The sequence below is a fragment of the Centruroides vittatus genome, unplaced genomic scaffold (genome assembly GCF_030686945.1).
Source record: "Centruroides vittatus isolate TY-2023 unplaced genomic scaffold, ASM3068694v2 contig_620, whole genome shotgun sequence".
NCBI lineage: Eukaryota > Metazoa > Arthropoda > Arachnida > Scorpiones > Buthidae > Centruroides > Centruroides vittatus.
Window position 1 is genome coordinate 1,280,788 of NW_027122381.1, and position 20,484 is coordinate 1,301,271.

At 34.9% G+C, this 20,484-nt stretch overlaps 1 protein-coding gene across 3 annotated transcripts in view; it reads left to right on the top strand.

Moving 5' to 3' along the window:
• Positions 1 to 16,215, top strand: part of LOC136979416 (uroporphyrinogen-III synthase-like) — a 42,017-nt gene extending 25,802 nt beyond the window's left edge. For all 3 annotated transcript variants that reach the window (XM_067275392.1, XM_067275394.1, XM_067275393.1), the window contains exons 6-10: positions 1,215 to 1,289; positions 2,169 to 2,249; positions 2,330 to 2,415; positions 12,000 to 12,095; positions 16,006 to 16,215. In XM_067275392.1, the coding sequence (XP_067131493.1) occupies positions 1,215 to 1,289; positions 2,169 to 2,249; positions 2,330 to 2,415; positions 12,000 to 12,095; positions 16,006 to 16,155 (488 nt within the window). In that variant the 3' untranslated portion in view covers positions 16,156 to 16,215. The remainder of the gene's footprint in view (positions 1 to 1,214; positions 1,290 to 2,168; positions 2,250 to 2,329; positions 2,416 to 11,999; positions 12,096 to 16,005) is intronic.
• The last annotated feature ends 4,269 nt before the right edge of the window (positions 16,216 to 20,484 follow it).

Consider the following 20,484-nt stretch of genomic DNA (forward strand, 5'->3'; position numbering starts at 1 on the left):
ATATACAGAAAACCCTCCAGTTGACACGAAGATAAAATTGGAGAATGAAGACTAACACAACCATATATTGACAAAAACAAGGCATAGAAAGATCAATAATTAATTAATAAATACAATTAAAATAATCTAGAGTACTTAAGGCTACTAATCCATTAAATACAGTTGAAAATAATTCAACTACCAAAGACAGCTAGAGAATTGACTAATTAAAATAAAAGTTAACTATTTAATCTTATTTAACCTAAAACAACAAAATTTTAACCCCAAATAAAGCTTAAGTACTGAAAACCCATTTCAAAAAAAAAAATAAAAAAAAATAAAAAAATAAAAATTAAAAAAAAAAAATAGAGTGGCCATTAGAAAAGACCGTTACGACCGTTACTACGTGGGAAAAGCCATTACAAAGCTCGTTATATTTAAAAATATACATAATGAAGTAAGTATAATGTAAACTAGTGTAACACATAGGAAACTTAACAGAACTTTACCAAAATCACCCCCGACCTAGATAAGGACCCCCTATTTGTGCTCCCAATTCCTTCCCCCCTAACCTTAGGTCCCCACCCTCTTTAACCTACCAAAATTACAAAATTAAAACCCCTCTAACTCCTCCCCTAATTAACCTATCAAAACAATTAAGGTGTCCTACGAACCAGCAAACAAAGTCCTTTCTAACAGTGTACCACACTTGAAATGATATCCAAAATAACCGCTGAAATTACGATCCAAAACAGGAGCTCAGATTGCCACAGCCTTCGTATTTTAACTGACCTAAGAGTTTTTAAAAATTATCTACACACAAAAAACGTTTTTCTATATATTACAGATATAAGTTTTAATTTCGTAGGCTTAGATTCATGTAAAACTGTTTGTGATTAGCGAAAACATATTTTGTATTCATAAAATTTGTTCAAATGAATACAGATTTAATCATAATAAATTAACTTAATCAAATTTAGTAAAATTATCTACTATGTCTTTATGTCAAAGATATTATTCAATAATAAGCCTTGTAAACTTGTGTATAGAATAAATGAAACAAGATTTAGACTTTTCCAGCAGAAATTATTTAATAATTTCTGCTGGAAAAGTCTAAATCTTGTTTCAGATATTATTCAAACAAATATCCCTACCATATCTTAGAGATTTTACTTTAATAATAAGTTTATAAAGAAAATAATTATTATTATTTCAACATGAAATTAATATTTCAGAATCAAAACTGCAGATAGTATGCTCTGGACAAACTTCGGGAAGTGTCAAGGCTCTGGTTTCTGTAATTTTAGAACGTAAGTAAATATTTATACATTTTACTAATGCATAAGATTCTGTATCATGTTGTAATATGAAGGATCAGACTATGAAGTTTTGGAAACTAAAATTAACTCTTCACTATAACTGAACTTGGCAGTTTGATTTTTTATAATGAAATATTTATAAGAAAAGAATTGCATTAGTGGCTCTGTTAATAATCATTTGCTTTTTGAGAAATCTTTTTAAAATTGTTTATAGTTCAAATAGTATCATAGGGCAGACAGATTTAAATTAAAAACAAAGATTATTAATATTCTAACAGTTCAAAAAGTTAAGTTATAATATGAAAATTATTTTTCTAACTTTTTCTACTGTATTTTGTAACATTTAAATTTTTATACAGTCAAATCCACTTAATTTCACATGCTGGTCATTGGAAGTTTTCTTCACTTAATATCACTGTATCTATTAGCAAAAACCCATTAATGTTGAGGTATTTGCACAGTGGATTTAAATTTAAATATTCCATTTAAAATTGCTAAGTTGACAGCTATAAATAACTCAGAAAAGTGTTATTGGCACCATCTATTGACTTTTTTTTAATCCATAACAAAATATAGTATTTATAAATTTTAAAAAGCTAGTGTGAAATCTATTGGTTTTCGTATTCAAAATACACTTAATTTAAATAAGTGTAATTTATAAAAATAAAGTAATAAATTAATAATCTAATGAACTTGAAAATCTTTTAAAATGTTACAATTATTATATACCTTATTTCACCAGTGCTAATCTAATGAACCAAAATATCATGTTACCTAAAATATTTACTAGTTTTAATTATATTGAAATGTGTTTTTAAATTCTTTTATTTGTTATTGCTGTAATTATAATAGAAATATATCTCTTACTAGATACTGATCTACCTACATTACCATTCTTATATCCTTGTAGTAACTTAGCAAATGATGACATTTTAACTCTGAATGAGCATGGTAAGTTTTGAAAATTTTTATTGTAAGTTAATGTTTGCATTTCTTAATTTGTATTAAATGTAATTGAATATCTTTCTTAGGAAAAGAAATTGAAAAAGTAATAGTTTATGAAACTTGTCCACACCCTTTATTACATGAAACTGTTGAAACTCTTATTAAAACAAAGGTAAGTTTGAGGTTTATATTGTAATTATAATTATGAATTAAAGAAATCGATGTATGTTGCAATAAAATCGATATTTTACTGTCGTTTAGTGTCGTTTTGAAATATATCATTAATTGAACAACCAACAAAAGTCGAATTCATTAAACTATAAGCTTAACTGAAGATACTGTTTAACATTAGCGAGATTGAGGCTGAAGTTTTAAACGTGAAAACGTGTACGTCGAGCATTTGGCACCACTTTCCTGTAAGCCTAGAAGTTTGACAGTGGCATTTTGAATGTCGAGCACGAATTCCACTGACTCTCCAAACGCCATTGCCAAACTTCTAGACTTACAGGAAAGTGGCACCGAACATCCGACGTACACATTTTCGCGTTTAAAACTTTGGCCTCAACCTTGCTATTAACAATTTGGATTAAACTTCTAACAATTCACAAAACAGAATTTATTTCTTCCCTTTCACGTATCCTTCGTCCAAATTGGTCAATACCATTGTAAGTTAGGACAGGTTTTACTGGACAAAATTTTGAAACAAACTTTTAGTTTGTATTATGTTGATGTCTTGCATACTGTGAGTGAAATTAGATGGTATCAAAAGATCAAAAATATTGATAGTAGGAATATAGCATTAGACGAGAGAGTTACAGTGATGTAACAGTTTGTTTGTTAGAGCAGAGCTTCCTAAAGTGGGGGTCAACATCCTTGGGAGCCAGAAACAAAAGCAACATTTTCAATTGCTAAAATTGCTGTTGTAATGTGATATTATTATTATATGATATGGAAAAAATTGAAAATGAAAAATAATTAGGCAGTGCAGTGAAAATAAAAAAGTACTGCACAGAAGAAAAATTAAACAAAATTACTCAATAGAATGGGGTTGTAGTGTATACTGTACACATGGGCCATAAATTATATCTGTTGTCCTCGGGGGACACATCTTGAAAAAGTTTAAGAACTACTGATTTAAAGGACAAAGAATTTATGGTCATTTTCAGATGTTCCCATGGAAATATTTTTTAATAATTATCACTAAATTTTCCAAAATTTTAATTCTTTAATTTAAATTTTGTATCAAATTATCTGGTAATCTTGTTGCTATGGAAAATTTTACTGGCAACCAGAACCTGTGGTTTTGCTTTTTAGAAAGTTTAGAATACCAGAAAATATTCTTAAAAAAAGAACTTTCTTATTGCATTAAATTATTAATATATACCATAATAAGTATAAAATAATAAAATTAATAAAACTAGCAGACGAGCCTGGCACTGCTCAGGCAAAAGCTAAAAATGGCAAAGATTAAGATTATTAGATTGTTTTGTACTTCTAACCAGTGTTGCCGCCTGCTTCTGGTGAAACTACTCTGACGGCACCTTTGTTTTACTCTAGATTACCCTAAATTGAGAAAAGTCCCAGCTCAAGCTCATGCTCGGATTAAAAAAAATAATAATAATAAAGAGAATTTTTCTATGACACAGATTCCTGTACTATTATTGTGAAATAATAATCAGAACAATTCTTAATTCATTGCTTTTAAAAATCTTAATAACTAAAATGTCTTAGGATTTTTAGGCTTTATCAGAGGTATCAATTTACATCTGATATGGAGAGTGTCAATGGCACAAAGGTTGAGAAAAGTGAAATGCTACTTGGGTTTAATATACAGTGTACACTCTTGTGTCTAGCACCAATTTCTTTAGCTTCTGTTGTCCTATCCTAAACCCCTCCAGTTATACAGGAAAACAGAACAGTTTTAGGCTAAAACTTTTTCCAACGAAACTTGTGGCACGATGGGTAATAACATCAGATCACGAACCAGTTTTACCCTAGATTTACCCTAAATATAAGACTACCCTAAACATTACCCTCAGAGGTTGAAATTACCCTAGAAACAGCAGCTCTGCTTCTAACCCTTATATTATATTATATTGTATTATATTGTAGTATTTGATCTATATTTACAAATGTTATATTACATAAGAGTTTATCACCCAAGAGCCCAATCTAACATATTTTAAAAATTCTTTAAATTGTGTATAGTAGAGGAATAAAGAATTTTTAAAATGTGTTAGATTGGTCACCCTTACATAAGATAACCTTTGTAGTTATATAAATCAAGTACCATAATATAAGAAACATTAAAACGAAAACCATATGAAGAGTTTGGTTATTTCGGCCTACCATTGTCGTTTTTATCACGACACTCGGATGGTACGAAATGGCACGAATTCAGTGGTCGAGTAGACAGGAATTGAAAATATATCTTAAATTTTTCAGATATGATATTTTCTAATCTTAACTCTAAGAAACTGTACCATTCACAGCCAAATATCAAATGGTAATCTGCCAATGAATCAAATTTTGGAAAAAGTGAGCCAAATATTTAAACTCGGCACCCTCAAAAACCATTTAAATCATATTTTGTGCTTGATGGTAACCTTGTGATACATAATTTTCCTATTCAAATGCCACCATACCACTGGTCCAATAGAAAGAAAAGACCATTGCAGAAGGGGGTTGAAGAAGTAATTCAACCAAAAGTAGTCGTCGACCTCCCGTAAGAAAGGATGCTCAATGACTACTAACTAGCACTAGTCTACTATTAATATTTGAAAAGTGATTCGTGTTAGACAGGTTGTGGTGGCCCCTGCATGTGATCGAAGTCGCTAACCTTAATATCTAAAAGACTTTGTATAAAACTTGTTTAAATAAAAATGTTAGAATAATTCCTTTTATGTGATAATAAAGTGTTTAAATTTTGGCAATAGATTGTATAAACTCTGTGGGAAGTATGTTCTCGTAAATATTGCTTTTATAGAAAAATTATTGGGCTGCAATTTTAAAAAACTGTAGACCTATAAATTCCAACCACTCATCCCCTATCTGTATGTCTGTAATCCTTAATCTCGAGAAAGGAGTTAGGTAGAGATGAAAATCGAAACCAGATGTGGACAGCTTAGGGCAGGAGGCCCAGATTACTATATACAAACTTCCGGTTTTTACCTCAAATCACATTACTTCAATTCAAAATTTTCCCGTGAGGAGTTAGATAGATGACCATCACAGCTCTATTGCTAACAGGAAAAGTATGATGTACAGGGGGCAAGACCACCACTAAAAGAATTGAGAAAACTGAGACAAAAAATTGCATCCCAGCATTGTGACAATGTCACAATACATAATTGCTCATTAGAATTACAGTAAAGCATTGATTATCTGAATCAATTGGGGACTGGGGTTGTTTGGAAAATTGATTTTTCGGATAATCAATTATGAACGAAAAAAATATATTAACCTATCCCTTGTTGAAATTTGTTCAAATCCTGGCACGTCCTTAAGTACCCTCTTGTGGTTGCGCCAGTGCTGCCAGCTAAAACACACACACCAACAAAAAATAATATTGGAGTAGCCCAAGACCAGGGTTATCATTCTTTGGTTTTAAAACCCAGATCTGGAGTTTTCAACCTTCTCTTGGTTTCTAGGTTGTTTATTTCTAATATTCGTAAAATATGGGGTTTTTTTTTTTAAATATGGCTTTACGTATACAGTAGAGACTCGATTATCCGACCTAAATGGGTGGGCAAAATGTCGGATAATAGGGAAGAATTAAGAAAAAGTTTATTAAACATCAAACTATGTTATACTTCTAAAAATTAAGCACCTAAACATTATATTTTACAACAAATCAACAGAAAAAAAAATCAATACAGGGTAATGTTATACAGTCATTTCTAGTATGAACATTGGTTCTTTATACCATTTGGTGGTTCCATTTTTACATAGTAAATTACACAGAATCTGATGACAGATGATTCTGTGTTTGCCAGTAACTCTTTGGCATCTACTTCACTATCATGGACTGATTGCATTCTCAGATGATCTGATTCGTAGTCACTGTCAGGAAGAAAAATGTTGTCATTGGAGAAATTGTCATTTCTCCAAAAGTTCTGAAGATAAATTCTCATAAGCAACAGCATAATGATATAAGTCATTTTATATTTATTGAAATAAAAGATGTCTGAGACAACTTTTATTTCAATAAATATAAAATGATTTAACTATTGAGTCGTCAAAGAACAGGTTGCTTGCTAAACAAGAGATCGGTAGGAAAAATCTTAGCTGTTTGCTGTATGAACCCCAACCTGAACTAATTAGAGATGCAGTACAAGAAGTTTGTCACCAATGATATAAGAAGCAACAAGAAGAGCATAAAGATTGTGCAGTACTGTTAATGGAAAAAGAAGAACAGAGTAGCTGTGAAATAACATTAACTACTGTGTAAATTAGGTAATAAATGGTTTTTTAAATTTGTATTATAGTGTCTGTAATTATAACAGCAAGAATGTACTATGATAAAGTATTTATAATTACATTTTAATCATGAATTTTTCTGGGTTTTTTTCCATCCAGACCCAACTTTTTTCATATGTTGTAAGTGGCAACCCTGCCCAAGACATAGCCAAAGATTGCAGCGCCACAGCACCAGCAAAAATTTAAATTTGCCGACTGGAAAGTTTTGATTAATTGATGTTTTGGTTGATCGATGCTCTACTGTAGTTTGGTTTATTTGGTTATGGCAATACAATACATGAGCGATCTGCCAAGGAGAATGCATCCTGGAAAGACTTATGTAAAGCTGGTGCTAATTTTAGTATTACTAACACAAAGAAATCCCAGTTAACTCCATGTGGCCACTTTGTTGACGGTGCATAGGTGAACCCATGACCAACTACTGGTGTTCAGGTTTCACTCTGCTACTGGGGGGTACTTATTGGGCTGCAATTTGAAAAAATTTTAGAGCTATAAATTCCCACTGTCATCCATCCATCTCTGTCCTTCCATAATGTCGAGAACGGAGTTAGATAGATGAGAGTCAAAAACAGACATGGAAATCACAAGAGAAAGAGGACCAGATTAACTATAAATGAACTTCCAATTTGTGCCACAAGTCACGTTATTTCAATTAAAAAATTTTCCCCTGAATGGAGTTACCATATATCTCAGCAAATAAGACGATAGTTTAATCATAGAAAAATGCCCCCAAAATCTGGGGTCGTCTTATAGGACAGATACAAAAAATTAGATTGAAATTTATATAAATCAAAACCATTATAAAAAAACGGGCAAACCGTAATTATTTACTAGTAGAGAGTAGGGTATGTGCACAAAATAGCCCATACGATGTTTTTGTGAATAGTCAAGGTCATTACCCAAATGCCGAATCAGTGCAAATGCTTGCAACAATCGCAAGGCAGTGCTGCCAGATGCAAGAAAATAAATTTGTTCATTTGAAAAATTACAAATAGGACATAATTCCGTATATGCTATACAGTATTATTATTCAGATGATGATCGCCGATCTAAACTAAATTCATAGGCCGTTCATAGTTTGGGGGTCGTCTTATAGGACAGATATAAGCTAAAACTATAAAACTTTGACGAAAATTTATACCTCGTCTTATCTGCCGAGATATACGGTATATAGCTTAACCGGCATTACTCTATTACTGACAGGAAAAGTATGATGTAGGGTTCTACTCCATTCCACTAAGGCAAGTACTATGTGCTACCTGTCACAGTAAAGGTGTAATGGCACATCTGTTTCACACTATGTCACTGTCGCAGTAATTCGGTGAATATAATATATATTTTTAAAAATTTTATCTTTTCTTTGTAAGAATTACATTTAGTGAATTATTTTGTTAAATGTTTTTTAATAGATGGCACTACATGTAAAGCCAGCAATCAACTGTAGACAGAAATTAATCAATATATAGAAATCCAATTAATAATTTGGAGTGTGATGTGCAACATGATCTAAGTTAGAAATATTTGAACATAACTGCCGACTTTCATAGCAGTTGGTCAAACAGCCTAGAAATGTATAGTGAACAAAAAAATAAACATCCTCATTTATATATATATATATATATATATATATATATATATATATATATGTAGATTATTTAAAAATATTCAATGAGGCCAGAAATTTAAATTAAAAAATAAAAACGTTTAAAAACTCAAGGAAAACCACTCAATCTGTTCCAACTTTAGAGGTGATTAACACTGTCAAACAATATCTATAACAAGAAAGGAATTATTTATTCTCACTTTCATTATACAACTTTAAGTTACCTGTCATGTGACAATGCTTTGGTTTCTTCAGATGCTTTGCCCACCGAAGAGGCCAAAGCATCGTCACAGTTTGAATAAACATGAAGTGTCTTTCCTGTAAGAAGGTAAATTGTTGTAGACAATATATAAAACCAAAGATAACATAAGAACCCTACATAATTAACTCATCAGCCTGCAAAACTATCAGTTAGTTTCAACTTCAATTTATCAAGCAATAAAACAGTGGAACATTCTTAAAGATATCTTAAAAATATAGATAACTTAACATTTTATTATTTTTTTAATAAGTCAATTTTATCTATAATATCAATGTTATATTCAGAAATTTCAAACAACCTTTAACACTTGCACAATTTATTTATTTACAACGAATGCTCTTGGCTGCGTTAAGCAGCCTTCTTTGAGCTTTTTAAGAACATTAAAGTTTCCAAAAGAAAACAGAAGAGCTATTTAAATCAATGAAACGGTTACATTCAAAACAGATGGAACATCTTTACCATTGGTTACATTTAAGAATTATTTCATACAATGACTCGTGCCATTTTAAAATTACAAAATATCATATAAACTGAAACTACAATAAAAACATAGATAAAACACTTATGAAATTTCTTGAGCATTGGCACATTGTATTTTATCTACATTCAAACAACATTAAATTTTTTATGATGTCTCAATGTCATTGCGATCCACACTCAGAGTAGATAAAATAACTGAACACTGAACACTGGTAGTTGGTCATGGGTTTGCACCTGACTAGGCTGGCTACATACAACCCTGACCAAAAAAAACCTTGGGCAGCATGTTATTTTAATTCATCTTTAGCTTATCCTTCAATAACATCAAACAGAAAAATTTTGTACACTTATAATTATTTTATATTAGTAAACTTTTATTATAACTGAGGATTTTACATTAAAAATTTTCATGTTTATAATACATAAAAAACAGCTCGGACAGAGCCATTTTTGACAAAAGATACCTTGGATGGTACGTGAATATTTAACTTTTGGCTTGTATAACAGCATTTGCATGATCATGCATCATATTAACAAGAGCCAGGCATTGATTTGGAATAATTTCATCCCAAATTTGCTTGACTTTTTGCTTTAAACAACCACACTTTCTCAATGTTTTTTTAATTTACCCCATATATTTTCTATAGGGGAAGGTTGGGACTGCTTAATGGCCATTTAAATGTGTTAATATTAAGGTGGGCCAGCCAAGCCTTGGTGGTCTTAGCAGTATGGCAACTTGCACTATCTTGCTGGAGAATAAAATATTCCTGATATTGTAATTTTTCTAATGATGGTAATAGATTTTCCTCAAGGATTTGTTGATATTTTGTTGCATTTACTAGTCCCTCGATGAAATGCAAATTTCCCACACCTTGGGCTGACATGCAACCCACACCACAATACTTACAGTTTTTTGGGAATTTTACAATGCAGTGTAGACAATCATGATGAAATGCCTCATGCTTTCTAATAACTTTTTTTTTCTATTGCCTCCAATGCAGACTTCAAACTTTGCCTCATCACCAAAAACAACCTGCTTCCACTGTTGTTATATTCAGCATTTGTGTTCTTTGGCCCACATCAATTGGTTTTTTATTTGTGTTTTTGTGAGAAGTGGTTTTATCTTTGTCTAAGAAATGTTACCTGTCACAATTGTTACTCATCTTTCCCCTGACCCAATCTCATCCCCTTGTCTTCACCACTCTCCCTCTTCCTTCATCCTCTTTTCCCTCCTGTTCGTACCTCCAAGTGATACCAGGAGTCCTCCCCCTCTTCCATTTAACAAGATGTCTAACAAGATGTCACAATTGTTAAGTAAAAAATAATGATATTTTCTTACTTGGTAGTAGCTGTAGCCAAGTTTGTGCAGATGGATACGACAAGTTTCTTTTGTAACTTCCTTTCCAGTAACTTTATTCCATTCATTCACTAATTCACCAAGTGATGCCCTTCGATTTTTTTTAATTATTTCACGAAGGTACTGTACTTCTGTTCAGTCTTTATTATGGTTGTTGGCCTTTCAGTTGATTTTTCTGGATGAATTTTACCAGTTTCCTGATATTTTGAAACAATGTCCATACTGTGGAATTACCAATTTTTAATTCCTTTGCAATTTTTCTTAAGAAATTGCCCTGTCTATGGAGGATGATGATTATTTCATGTACATCAACACTTACAGCCTTACCAGGTGCCATTTTCATTAAACAAATACACCTCGATAATGTAATAACAAAAAATATGAAAATATCACATGTCAGCTCAATTACACATTTAGGAACAGGTCATTTAATGTACTGTCTGGGTATTTTTGACATTTGTAACACCTAAATAGTGTCCAGTTTCCCATACAAAGTCTTCTAGGGAAGCATCTCTCCTTGTCAGATTAACCTTGTGTTGCATTACATTTTAATAATTTAAAATTATATGATAATTTTTAAGAATTCTGTGTAATTTTGCATGATCTTTGTCATTTTTTACTTTACACTTCGTAATATTTCCTTTAAGCACAGAAGATTCTCATTATATTAACAACACTGTCCTCTCAGAATCATTCATTATTTAAAGATCAAATATATCAAAGTGCAGGTATAGTCACTAGGATAAGAATCTATTAAAATGAATCATCTCACAATTAGAAATCTATCTTTTATGCATCATGAAGATATAATATAAAATCAACCATATTTAATATAGTGGACTCTTGATATAGTGACTATCCAATATAGTGAACTTTCAATGTAAGGAGCAGTTTTGTTGGTTCTGTATATAGTGAATGATTTAACTCAGTCCTTTGATTGTTCACTGTATCAAGAATCCACTGTAAATACTTCTTCCTATGTTTTGAAATGTAGTATTAAAAATGTCAACTCTGGTGTATTCTGTAGCTTATTGTTTCAACATAAGTAAGCTTAAATTTGATAAATATAGAGTTTATGTACAACAAATACTAAATAAGTATTTAAAAAGTATTTGTATAGTTTATCTATTTTTGAAACCGTGTTTTGCTGTGTATGGAGTATTAAACACAAGACTGTGTTATTTATTAAACACTTGGCTTTTTCCACTTTTATTTAGTCGACTAAATAAAGGTGGAAAAAGCCAAGTGTTTAATGAATAACACAGTCTTGTGTTTAATACTCCAGTATTTGTATATTTTTAGTTTATAAATACTCAGCTTTAATAGTTAATGCAGAATTTTAAGATATTAGAAATCTTAAAAACTAAATTACAATAAACATACATTAAAATATTTTCTAATAAAATAATAATTTAATGTATTGTCTTTCAGAAAGTTCTAAGAATAAGTTTCGAATTTGATCATTTAATATTTAACTTTCTCAGCTACAAATTGTCTGAAATTTATTTTTCGTGTTCTTAAGAAATACATACATGTTTAATTTATTTGTACCTCACAAGAATATTTATTTTCTAGGGAATTCCCGAAATTTGGGTTTTCTTTAGTCCTTCCGGCGTAAAGTATTTATTTCCGATCTTTTCGACGTTAAACGTATCTACGGATCTAATCAAGGTAAAATTATTTTATACTTATAATAAAAAAATAACTTGAAAATTTTAAGGTCTATTTATTTATTATATTTAAAAAAAATTATTAATAGAATTAAAGTCAGACTATTTTATTGCCTTGACTATTTGGTCATCCTTATTCTAATAAGGACAATTAGTTAGTCGAGGTGATACAGGCTTTGTCCTGCCACTTGGGAAACCAGGTTGAGTCCAGGTTACATTCTCAGAAATTTTCCTGGATACATTGACCTAGATATGTCAGGTATTATCCTTTGCTACTCGGCTAAAATTTATTATTTCTGGAATTAGGAAGTTTAATATAATATTAATTTTAAACATAAAAGGCTAAAACTGCTAGTGATTTAAGAACATAACAAATGGATGTGTGCAAGAAAACAGTCTAAATATTAGCGTGAAAAACCAAAATTTGTTTTAAATTTATTTTTAAGTAAATAGCTGTTTAAATGGTTTTGATAAGGTTTAACTGACTGGATTTTAAGAGCTAATTATCGTTGGTCAATATCAAAGAATCTAATTCTTGCTTCAATTCACATTTAAATCTGTTATAGATTATTTCAAGAAGACTTTAATTGTTTACTATTAACTATTTATTATAAACAAACAACTCTACTAAAACCCAATACATTATAATAATAAAGTCAACCACTGCCACATGCCGTCGGGCTATATAACGGCCATAATAATAATAATTTATTATTATTATGGCCGTTACGTAGCCCGACGGCATACGGCAGTCATTGACTTTATTACTGTTTATTATAATTGGCTATTAATTTACTATTAAATAAAAAATATAGTAAGTAATCTAATTTACAAATATATTTAATTCATGGACAGGAGCAAAATCTTGCCTTAAATTTCATCTTCAAAATCTTATGGCCATTTGTCTTTCTTTAAATAATCACCCTTTGTACATTGATTGGTATTATTTACTTTTCAAAGATGATTCAATAAAATTTTTAATAGAATATATTAATACATATCCATAATTTTATCAAAATTGCATTAGTTGTAGGTTTCTTGGAACCAAGCATAAAATTGCTATTGAGAACGTATCACACAGGAACACTTCTCTTGAGGAAAAGGTGGATTTTTATTTTCTATTTACATAGAAAATAAAAATCTTGATTGTTTTCTGTTCTCTCAATTGTTAATAGCATACAAGAATAGCAAGCAATCAAGTGCCAAAAAAAAAATTACATTAACTTCCAAATTATTGTAAACTAAACCGTAAGAAGCTTTTTTGCGTCAAAAATTGCATTTAATATTAGAATAACGGAGCAGTTAGATCGTCTTTTGTTTTCTTATTTATTCACATAACTATAATTACTCCATATACTATATTTCACTGAGCATAAACACAATCTTTCAATTTGTTAGTTGTCGACACAAGGAAGATCGTGCCGTTGCCTCCTTCCTCTTGGAATCACCCAGATACTAATTCATTCTGATTTGAACAAATTCTTATTGAATAAAAAATCTAATACTAACTGAAAAATATGCAGGTGCCATTTCAACCGGTCGGTACAGAAGTGGGTCGAGCATTTACCACGCTGCTCGAGCCACTTCAAAGATAGAACAAGACGGTAATTCACAATGCAAATAAACTATAAACAGCGACAACTTTTTTCCACCTAAGTTTTAATTTTTATAAGATGTTTTATCTAATTGAGATGTAGCTATCTTAGTTATCCCGCTATCCTTATCATTAGCCTAGCTATCATGTTGGTGTCAGATTTTTAAACTATTTATGTCACAATAGATTTTATTCATTGACATTTCAAAGTGTGATTACAATTGAAAATTATAAATTTAAATTCATTATCCACACAATTTTTTATACAACAAAGGAATGAAATGAATTAAGCAAAATGTAAAATGTGCATAATTAATTTTACAAACAGCGTTATCTAATTTAACACTTGTGGCATTAAGCATCCTTCAGATCCGCATCCAAAGTATTCGGCATTTTCCAAACTAATATTCTAATAAATTGTCTTTTGAAACTATTGGCATAGTTCAAAATTATCATCAATCGAGAGATAACTTGACAGTTAACTTAAATATATTTCACATCTTCATTTAAAAAACTTTTGCCGTCTGTTAATACAACAAAGAACTATTATTCATAGCGATACTGCTGGCCGGCAAAAGATTGCAAACTCGGAAAGATCGGAATGTAATCCAAGTCGGATTCTTGGAAATTATTTGCAGACGGTTGTCCGGAAACATTATTATATAAATAGAAGAAATACAAAAAGTGTATCTGCAGAATAGAAAATTCTATCCATTCTTTTCTTGTGTATAAGTTAATCCTATATAATAGCACTTAGTTTAGTGGAAAACAGAGTTGTGAACTTGCATTAGAAAAGTTATTTTTTAACATTTTTAAATGTATTTCTGTAAACAATTATGATAATTATTATCAAATTAATCTGGTGATAGACCATTCTATCCAAGAGTGGCAATGCAATCTTCTTTTCTGCCAGCCCAAACCATGTAGGAATTTGGTTTTGTCACTTCACCAAAGAACTCACAAAAGCAAAGAAAGAAACTTGAATAACATCTCTCAAGAAAAAGAAATGGCACTTCCATTGTTTTCATTTATCAAATCTTAAAGAGAAACTTTTTATAGACGAATATATTCCTATATAGAAGGTTTAATAAAGTTCTGTCGTATTTAATGAATAGGACAGAACTTTATTATTTTTCACTAAATTTGGATAAGGTGCAAGTGCCGTTCTAGTTTGAAATTATATATTATTAAATATTCTTAAGCTTAGACAAAAATGCCACGGACTCAAACTATCGATTTGGATCGGAATTTACGACGTAATCAATAACGAACCTGAGGAAACACGTGCCGGAAGTGCAAAGGAAAGCACTACGACGAATGAACTCTACATTGAAAACTGAAATGCAAAATCAATTTCTGTGGTGGCACTGTTCGGAAGACATTGGCATTTAACTTGTCTGCCATAGTCCTATTTTCGATCGAAAGCACGGGAGTTATTAAGCTTCAACCAAGGTGAACGAAATCGTGCTCCCCACGCACACTAATATCCATACTTACAGAAAAAGTCCGAATTGTTTTTTGCATTTCTCGAGGTTTCGAGGTCCCCCGAGTCCAAAAATGTAAAAATCTTGGGGTGTGATCTTCCGAAACTAACACCCTCCCAATTAAAAAGTTATTCCTCTTCACTTGTTCAATTCGAAAACACTAAAATTTTCATCGAAGGTCGAAGTTACGTACGTTCTAAACATATAACTCGTTACCCCTTCTTTGTCTTAGCCCGCCGCAAAGCACGCGCCGTTTGCTGGGAAAGTTGCATCACAGGAGACATTGTTAACATCTGTACTCTTGTGTGGTAGCACTAACACGACATCTCGTGTGACGTAGACTACGATAGGCCGGCTTAGTATCTAGAGAGAGTTACGCGTTACGTTTCCGGTGTATAATTCCGTTACGGAGCTAATATGTCTTTTTTAATGGAAAAGGGAAAACTCTTTTGATTGGGAAAATTTTAAAATTACAAAATCCCCTTTTTTTAAGAATTAAAACACTTCGGGAAGCGAGAAAACACGACGGTTCACGTACGGTGGCGCGTTATAACTAGACATATTTGAATTAGGGGCCCCACGTAGCGTTGACTTCAGACTTTTTCTTCAGAGGAACTATTTTCTTACAAAACACTGGTTTGGGAGTCCGTGTAAGCGGGAACCTAAGCAATTGCCCTTTTTGCCCGAGATAACGCGTCACCGTCGACGTATTTATTAACACCAAACGGCGAACGGCTAAAGAAAGCGGTTACCTGGCCGGCATTTTATCGTTGATTTTTAATCGAAAAGGTCTCTTTTTATTAAAATCTCTTAATTATTTTAATAAATTGCAGTTGGTGGCCATCGGAGGAACCACGACTCGAGCGTTAGAAGGCGAAGGCGCGACTCCTTGGTGCGTGTCCCCTCGTCCCAACGCTCCTTCCCTGTCTCGAGCCATATCCGGAGCAATGCAAACACCACTCGACCCACGACATCCCGTTTAATTGTACGTCATCCGATCCGCAATTGTTATTAAATAAAATTCAATTTTCCTTTTATAAAAATCACGGCTCGATAAATGATTTTCTAAGAAAATGTCGGACAGAACGTAAACATTAATACGAGGTCGATCGATCGTTAACGGCGATCGATCGGGCGTAATTGCTTGGAGACTAAAATCGATGGGAAATTCTTAATTGATGGGAATTGATTTCCTTATTTATCTGGATTATTTTTTGCGGGACGGAAAAGGAATTTCATTTTTCTCATTTCGTATCGAGATCGGTGATTGGTCGAGAGGCGAAAAGGCGCCATCGATCGGAGTCGGCAGGTGTCGCTTCGTATACCGCATCCCTCGGAACGGGCGATGCGCGTCATTCGGGTCCGGTCGCTCCCGCCGTAACGATGACGTCATCCGAGGATTCGGGAACCACCGCGTCATCGGGGATTAGCAAAGTAACCGTGGTTCTGTTGCTCAACTCTTCCGGGGATGGGTCGTCGTCGTCCAGAGACCCAACCGGTCGCTACATCGTCACCACCTTCCTGGTGCTCCTGTTTCTGGTGTCTTTCGCGGCCAACCTTCTCCTCCTCGTCACCCTGTCTTCCAGTTACGGCCTGAGGCGAGTCTCCCTCAACTGGTTACTCACCAATTTGTGCGTCGTGTGTCTGACCGAGTGCATCTTCAATATGTTGATATCCGTCTATTACGTCTCCGTCGACGCCTGGAAGTTGGGCAGGACCGTCTGTTCCCTGGACGCCTTTTCCACCCAGTTGGCCACCCTCCAGACCACTCTGGGCATCTGCATCCTGTGTTTGGAACGTTGGGTGGCGTCATGGCGGCCCGAACAATTCAAACGTTTATTGACCGTAGGAAAACAATCGGTCGCCATAGTGATATTGTGGTTGGCGGGTTGTTTACTGTGTGTTCCGGTGTTGGCGCGCACCATAGAATCCAGACTGTTTCCGGATCGTTATGGCTGCGGCGTGGCCGATGAGAAGAGCAGAACCTACGCCGCCCTGATGACGGCCTGGTGTTACGCCCTGCCGGTGGCCTGCATGGTTTCCTACCTGTGTTACGCGTGTTACCGCACCTACAGAGACAAGAGGGTAGTCAGGAAGAAGCAGGAGATGAACTACTCCGACCTCTTCTTCCAGCAGTCTTACCTGTGGAGTGAGTGGTCGAGTCACGGACTCCCGGTGACTATTGTTACGCTCTATCTGTTTTTATACCTCCCCTACGTGTTCGTACAGCAAACCGGTGCCATACGCTGCAGTTACGGAGGTCAAAAGTCTCCGGACGACCTGCCGGACATCGAGAGGACTTCGAAACTGGAGACCACCTTCACCTGGTTCAGATACGTTTTCGCCTGTTTGTACCCCCTGGCGGTGTTCTGGTTCAGGAAGGATATCAGGCGCAAGTCTCTGGCCGTTTTCGGATGTTGCAGGAGCAACGCGGTCGACGACCTTTCCCCTCCTCCGGTCAGACCCGGGGGAGGAGGAAGAGGGGCGCTTTAAAGAAGAGCTCGGCCGTAAATATAGCCACCCCCGTACTGTTCGCCACGGACGACGGACTCCACTTGAGGGTGCTGGACCTGGGAGCCTGTCTGAACTTAAACGCCAAAGTGGACGACGTGCCCTCCGCTCGGCCCAGGTTCGTCAATTACTTCTGTGACGTCGACGAAGCCACCGCGGAAGAGAGGGAAACCATACTGTGCGTAGAAGAAGAGGTGGATTCGGGACTGTCCGGTTGCAGCACCGAATCCACCATATCCACCATAGGGGAACTGTACGTGGGGGGTAGAACCCCGCCCGTTTCTACCTCTCCCAAGCGCCCCTCTCCCGTACCCTTCCTGCCTAAAATGGGTAGCGTCGGCTCGGATACGGAGGAGAACCTCAACAGAGAGATCGATAGAATCATAGAGGAAGTGAGTTCTCCGCCCCCGGAGTCCAAGAGCAAGAAGTGCGTTCGGTTTGCGGAAACCATCACCATATTTAGACCCCTGTCCGCCAAATCGGACGAATTCGAGGCAAAACAGAACCAAGTGGTACAGTTTATAGACAGCAAGTGGAAAAAAATCGAAAGTTTCGGGAAGGAGCGCCAGAGGAGTCGAATCCCTGTTTCGGAGCGGATCCTAGCCAACAACAACAACAACAACAGTATTATAAACCCGAATCGAATCAGGACAAGCACGAGTGTAGATAAGCCTAAAAATTTTAGATACGGGGGGAGATCGCCCACGTAATTTTAGTATACTTGTAGCGTGTGCCTTATTTACCAGAAGTTATTCCTGTGTTAAAAAATGGCTCAATTTTTTTATTAATTGCGTTTTTCGCGGACGATTCTCGTTCAATTCCGGTCGTTTTAACCCATGTTGCAATAGGTTCTTCCGTAGAAAACCGGACGATCCTCGAATCGATGCGGGAAGAGTCGCGTGAGGTCGAAGGTCGAGCGTGAATTTTCTAAATTGGTTAATTAAGACGCCCGTAACGTCGCTGTCGTGGCGAAGCTTGCTCTAAACGCCGTCTCGTGCGTGTCTCCTGCGAGAACTTTGACCCCCGTCGCGTGTCGAGACGGAATTCTAATTTGTTTATCGATCGACGCTCCACCCCGATGGCCACATATTCTTTTTCTGTGTCTTTCGGTGGTTGGCCCTACGGACGATCGACCAAAAATTCGAATTATTCTCCGTTTAATTATGATTTTTTTAAATAATTTCGTGATAATTAAATTCGTCCTTTGCGAAATGCTACGGAAGTCATTTATTTTAATCGATCGCACATTTGCGACGACGGAAAATTGTTTAGAAATTTGGAAACGGCTAAAATTGTAATGTTTAAGAGTCGAAAGACGCCCGGTGGAAGCTCGATTTGCCCTCTACGGAAGACGGCACTTGTGATGCCTGCCTGCATCGTTTGTATATTAACATAAATCGTTAAATAAAAGTCGAAAGTTGTGCGGGTTATTTTAATTTTTCGGCATTTAAATTTCGCTACATTTTATACATTCTTCGCTGGCGACGCGGAAAAAACATCGTTTTTATTTTAGCGGAAGTGTCAATAAAATGGATTTTTTGGAATCTTCCGTGTAAACACCTGCTTAATAAAGGGGTACGACAGTTCATTGTCTAAACTGTGTAATTGTTCGAGTCTCGGAGAGTCCAACGACCGTGCGCTCGAAAGAAGAGTAAAAATTCGAAGCTCGGAATAAAGTACAGTAAACCCCTGCCAACTCGGACAAGCCCCCTATTAGTCCGAGTTAGCAGGGGTTTACCGTACAAATGGATTTCTTTTAATACACTTTCTGCCCTGTGGGCATCAAGAGAATCGTTTAATCCAGCCCGTCGCGGGTTCGGCAGGGCTTACAATGGGGTGACCGGATGGAGAGGGAACGGACCACCTCCAGAAAATGTGTTAGGTTTCCGTCCGGATTTCCCAGAGCGGAGAAAAGACGCCAGCTTACACACAGTAAGCGGGGTGTTAACAATTTCTGAAGATCCCGACTGGGATTCGGACCAGGATTCGTTAAAGCGACGGGTTGACGACTCGACCATTTGGCCCTTAGTAGTACCGTAGGAAATTTGTGCTTAACAATAGAATCACGTACGAATGGTATTTAAAAAATCTAGCAATGAATTTCCCGGCAATATGTGGTGGCGCCATCTGTTATGATATTTTATTTTAAAAATTTTATATTTTTTAGTACTGTATTTTAAAATGGCAAAAAGTTTAATTTTGAGGGCAGAGGTGAATTTTATGGAAAAAAAATGTAAATGCTAATAACGAGTAAAATCGTTATGAAATACGACCCTACTGGAGATTCACGCAACCTCCTTTATCTTCCCACCCTCTCGACCTTTAACCATCAAAATTTAATGGCATCGATCCCCATAACACACAAACCTCCCTGCAAAATTTCAGAAATTTTTGACACAAACACAGGAGTTATTAAGCTTCAAACAGGGAGTAAAATCGTGCCCCACGTACACCCACACACCAACGTCCGTATATACTGGAAAACAGACCGAATTTTTGCATTTCTCGACGTTTCAAGGTCCCCTGAGCCCAAAAATGTAAAAATCTTGGGGGTCATTTTTTGACCGATCGCCATACTTTCCTTCTGTTATATAGAACAGCCAGGAGAGTAATAGCAAATCATATTACCAGTACATTTTGCTGCCAACGTTAAGAATACAATTCTAATTTCAAAACACTGTCAGACCAGAACAATAGACTTTTCGAAAACATGGGGGGAAAGATAAATGAAAATGGAGAAAGCAATACCCAGGGATTTCTCCCCTTTTATATAACCGCTCTCTCTTTTTAGCCCAACCACG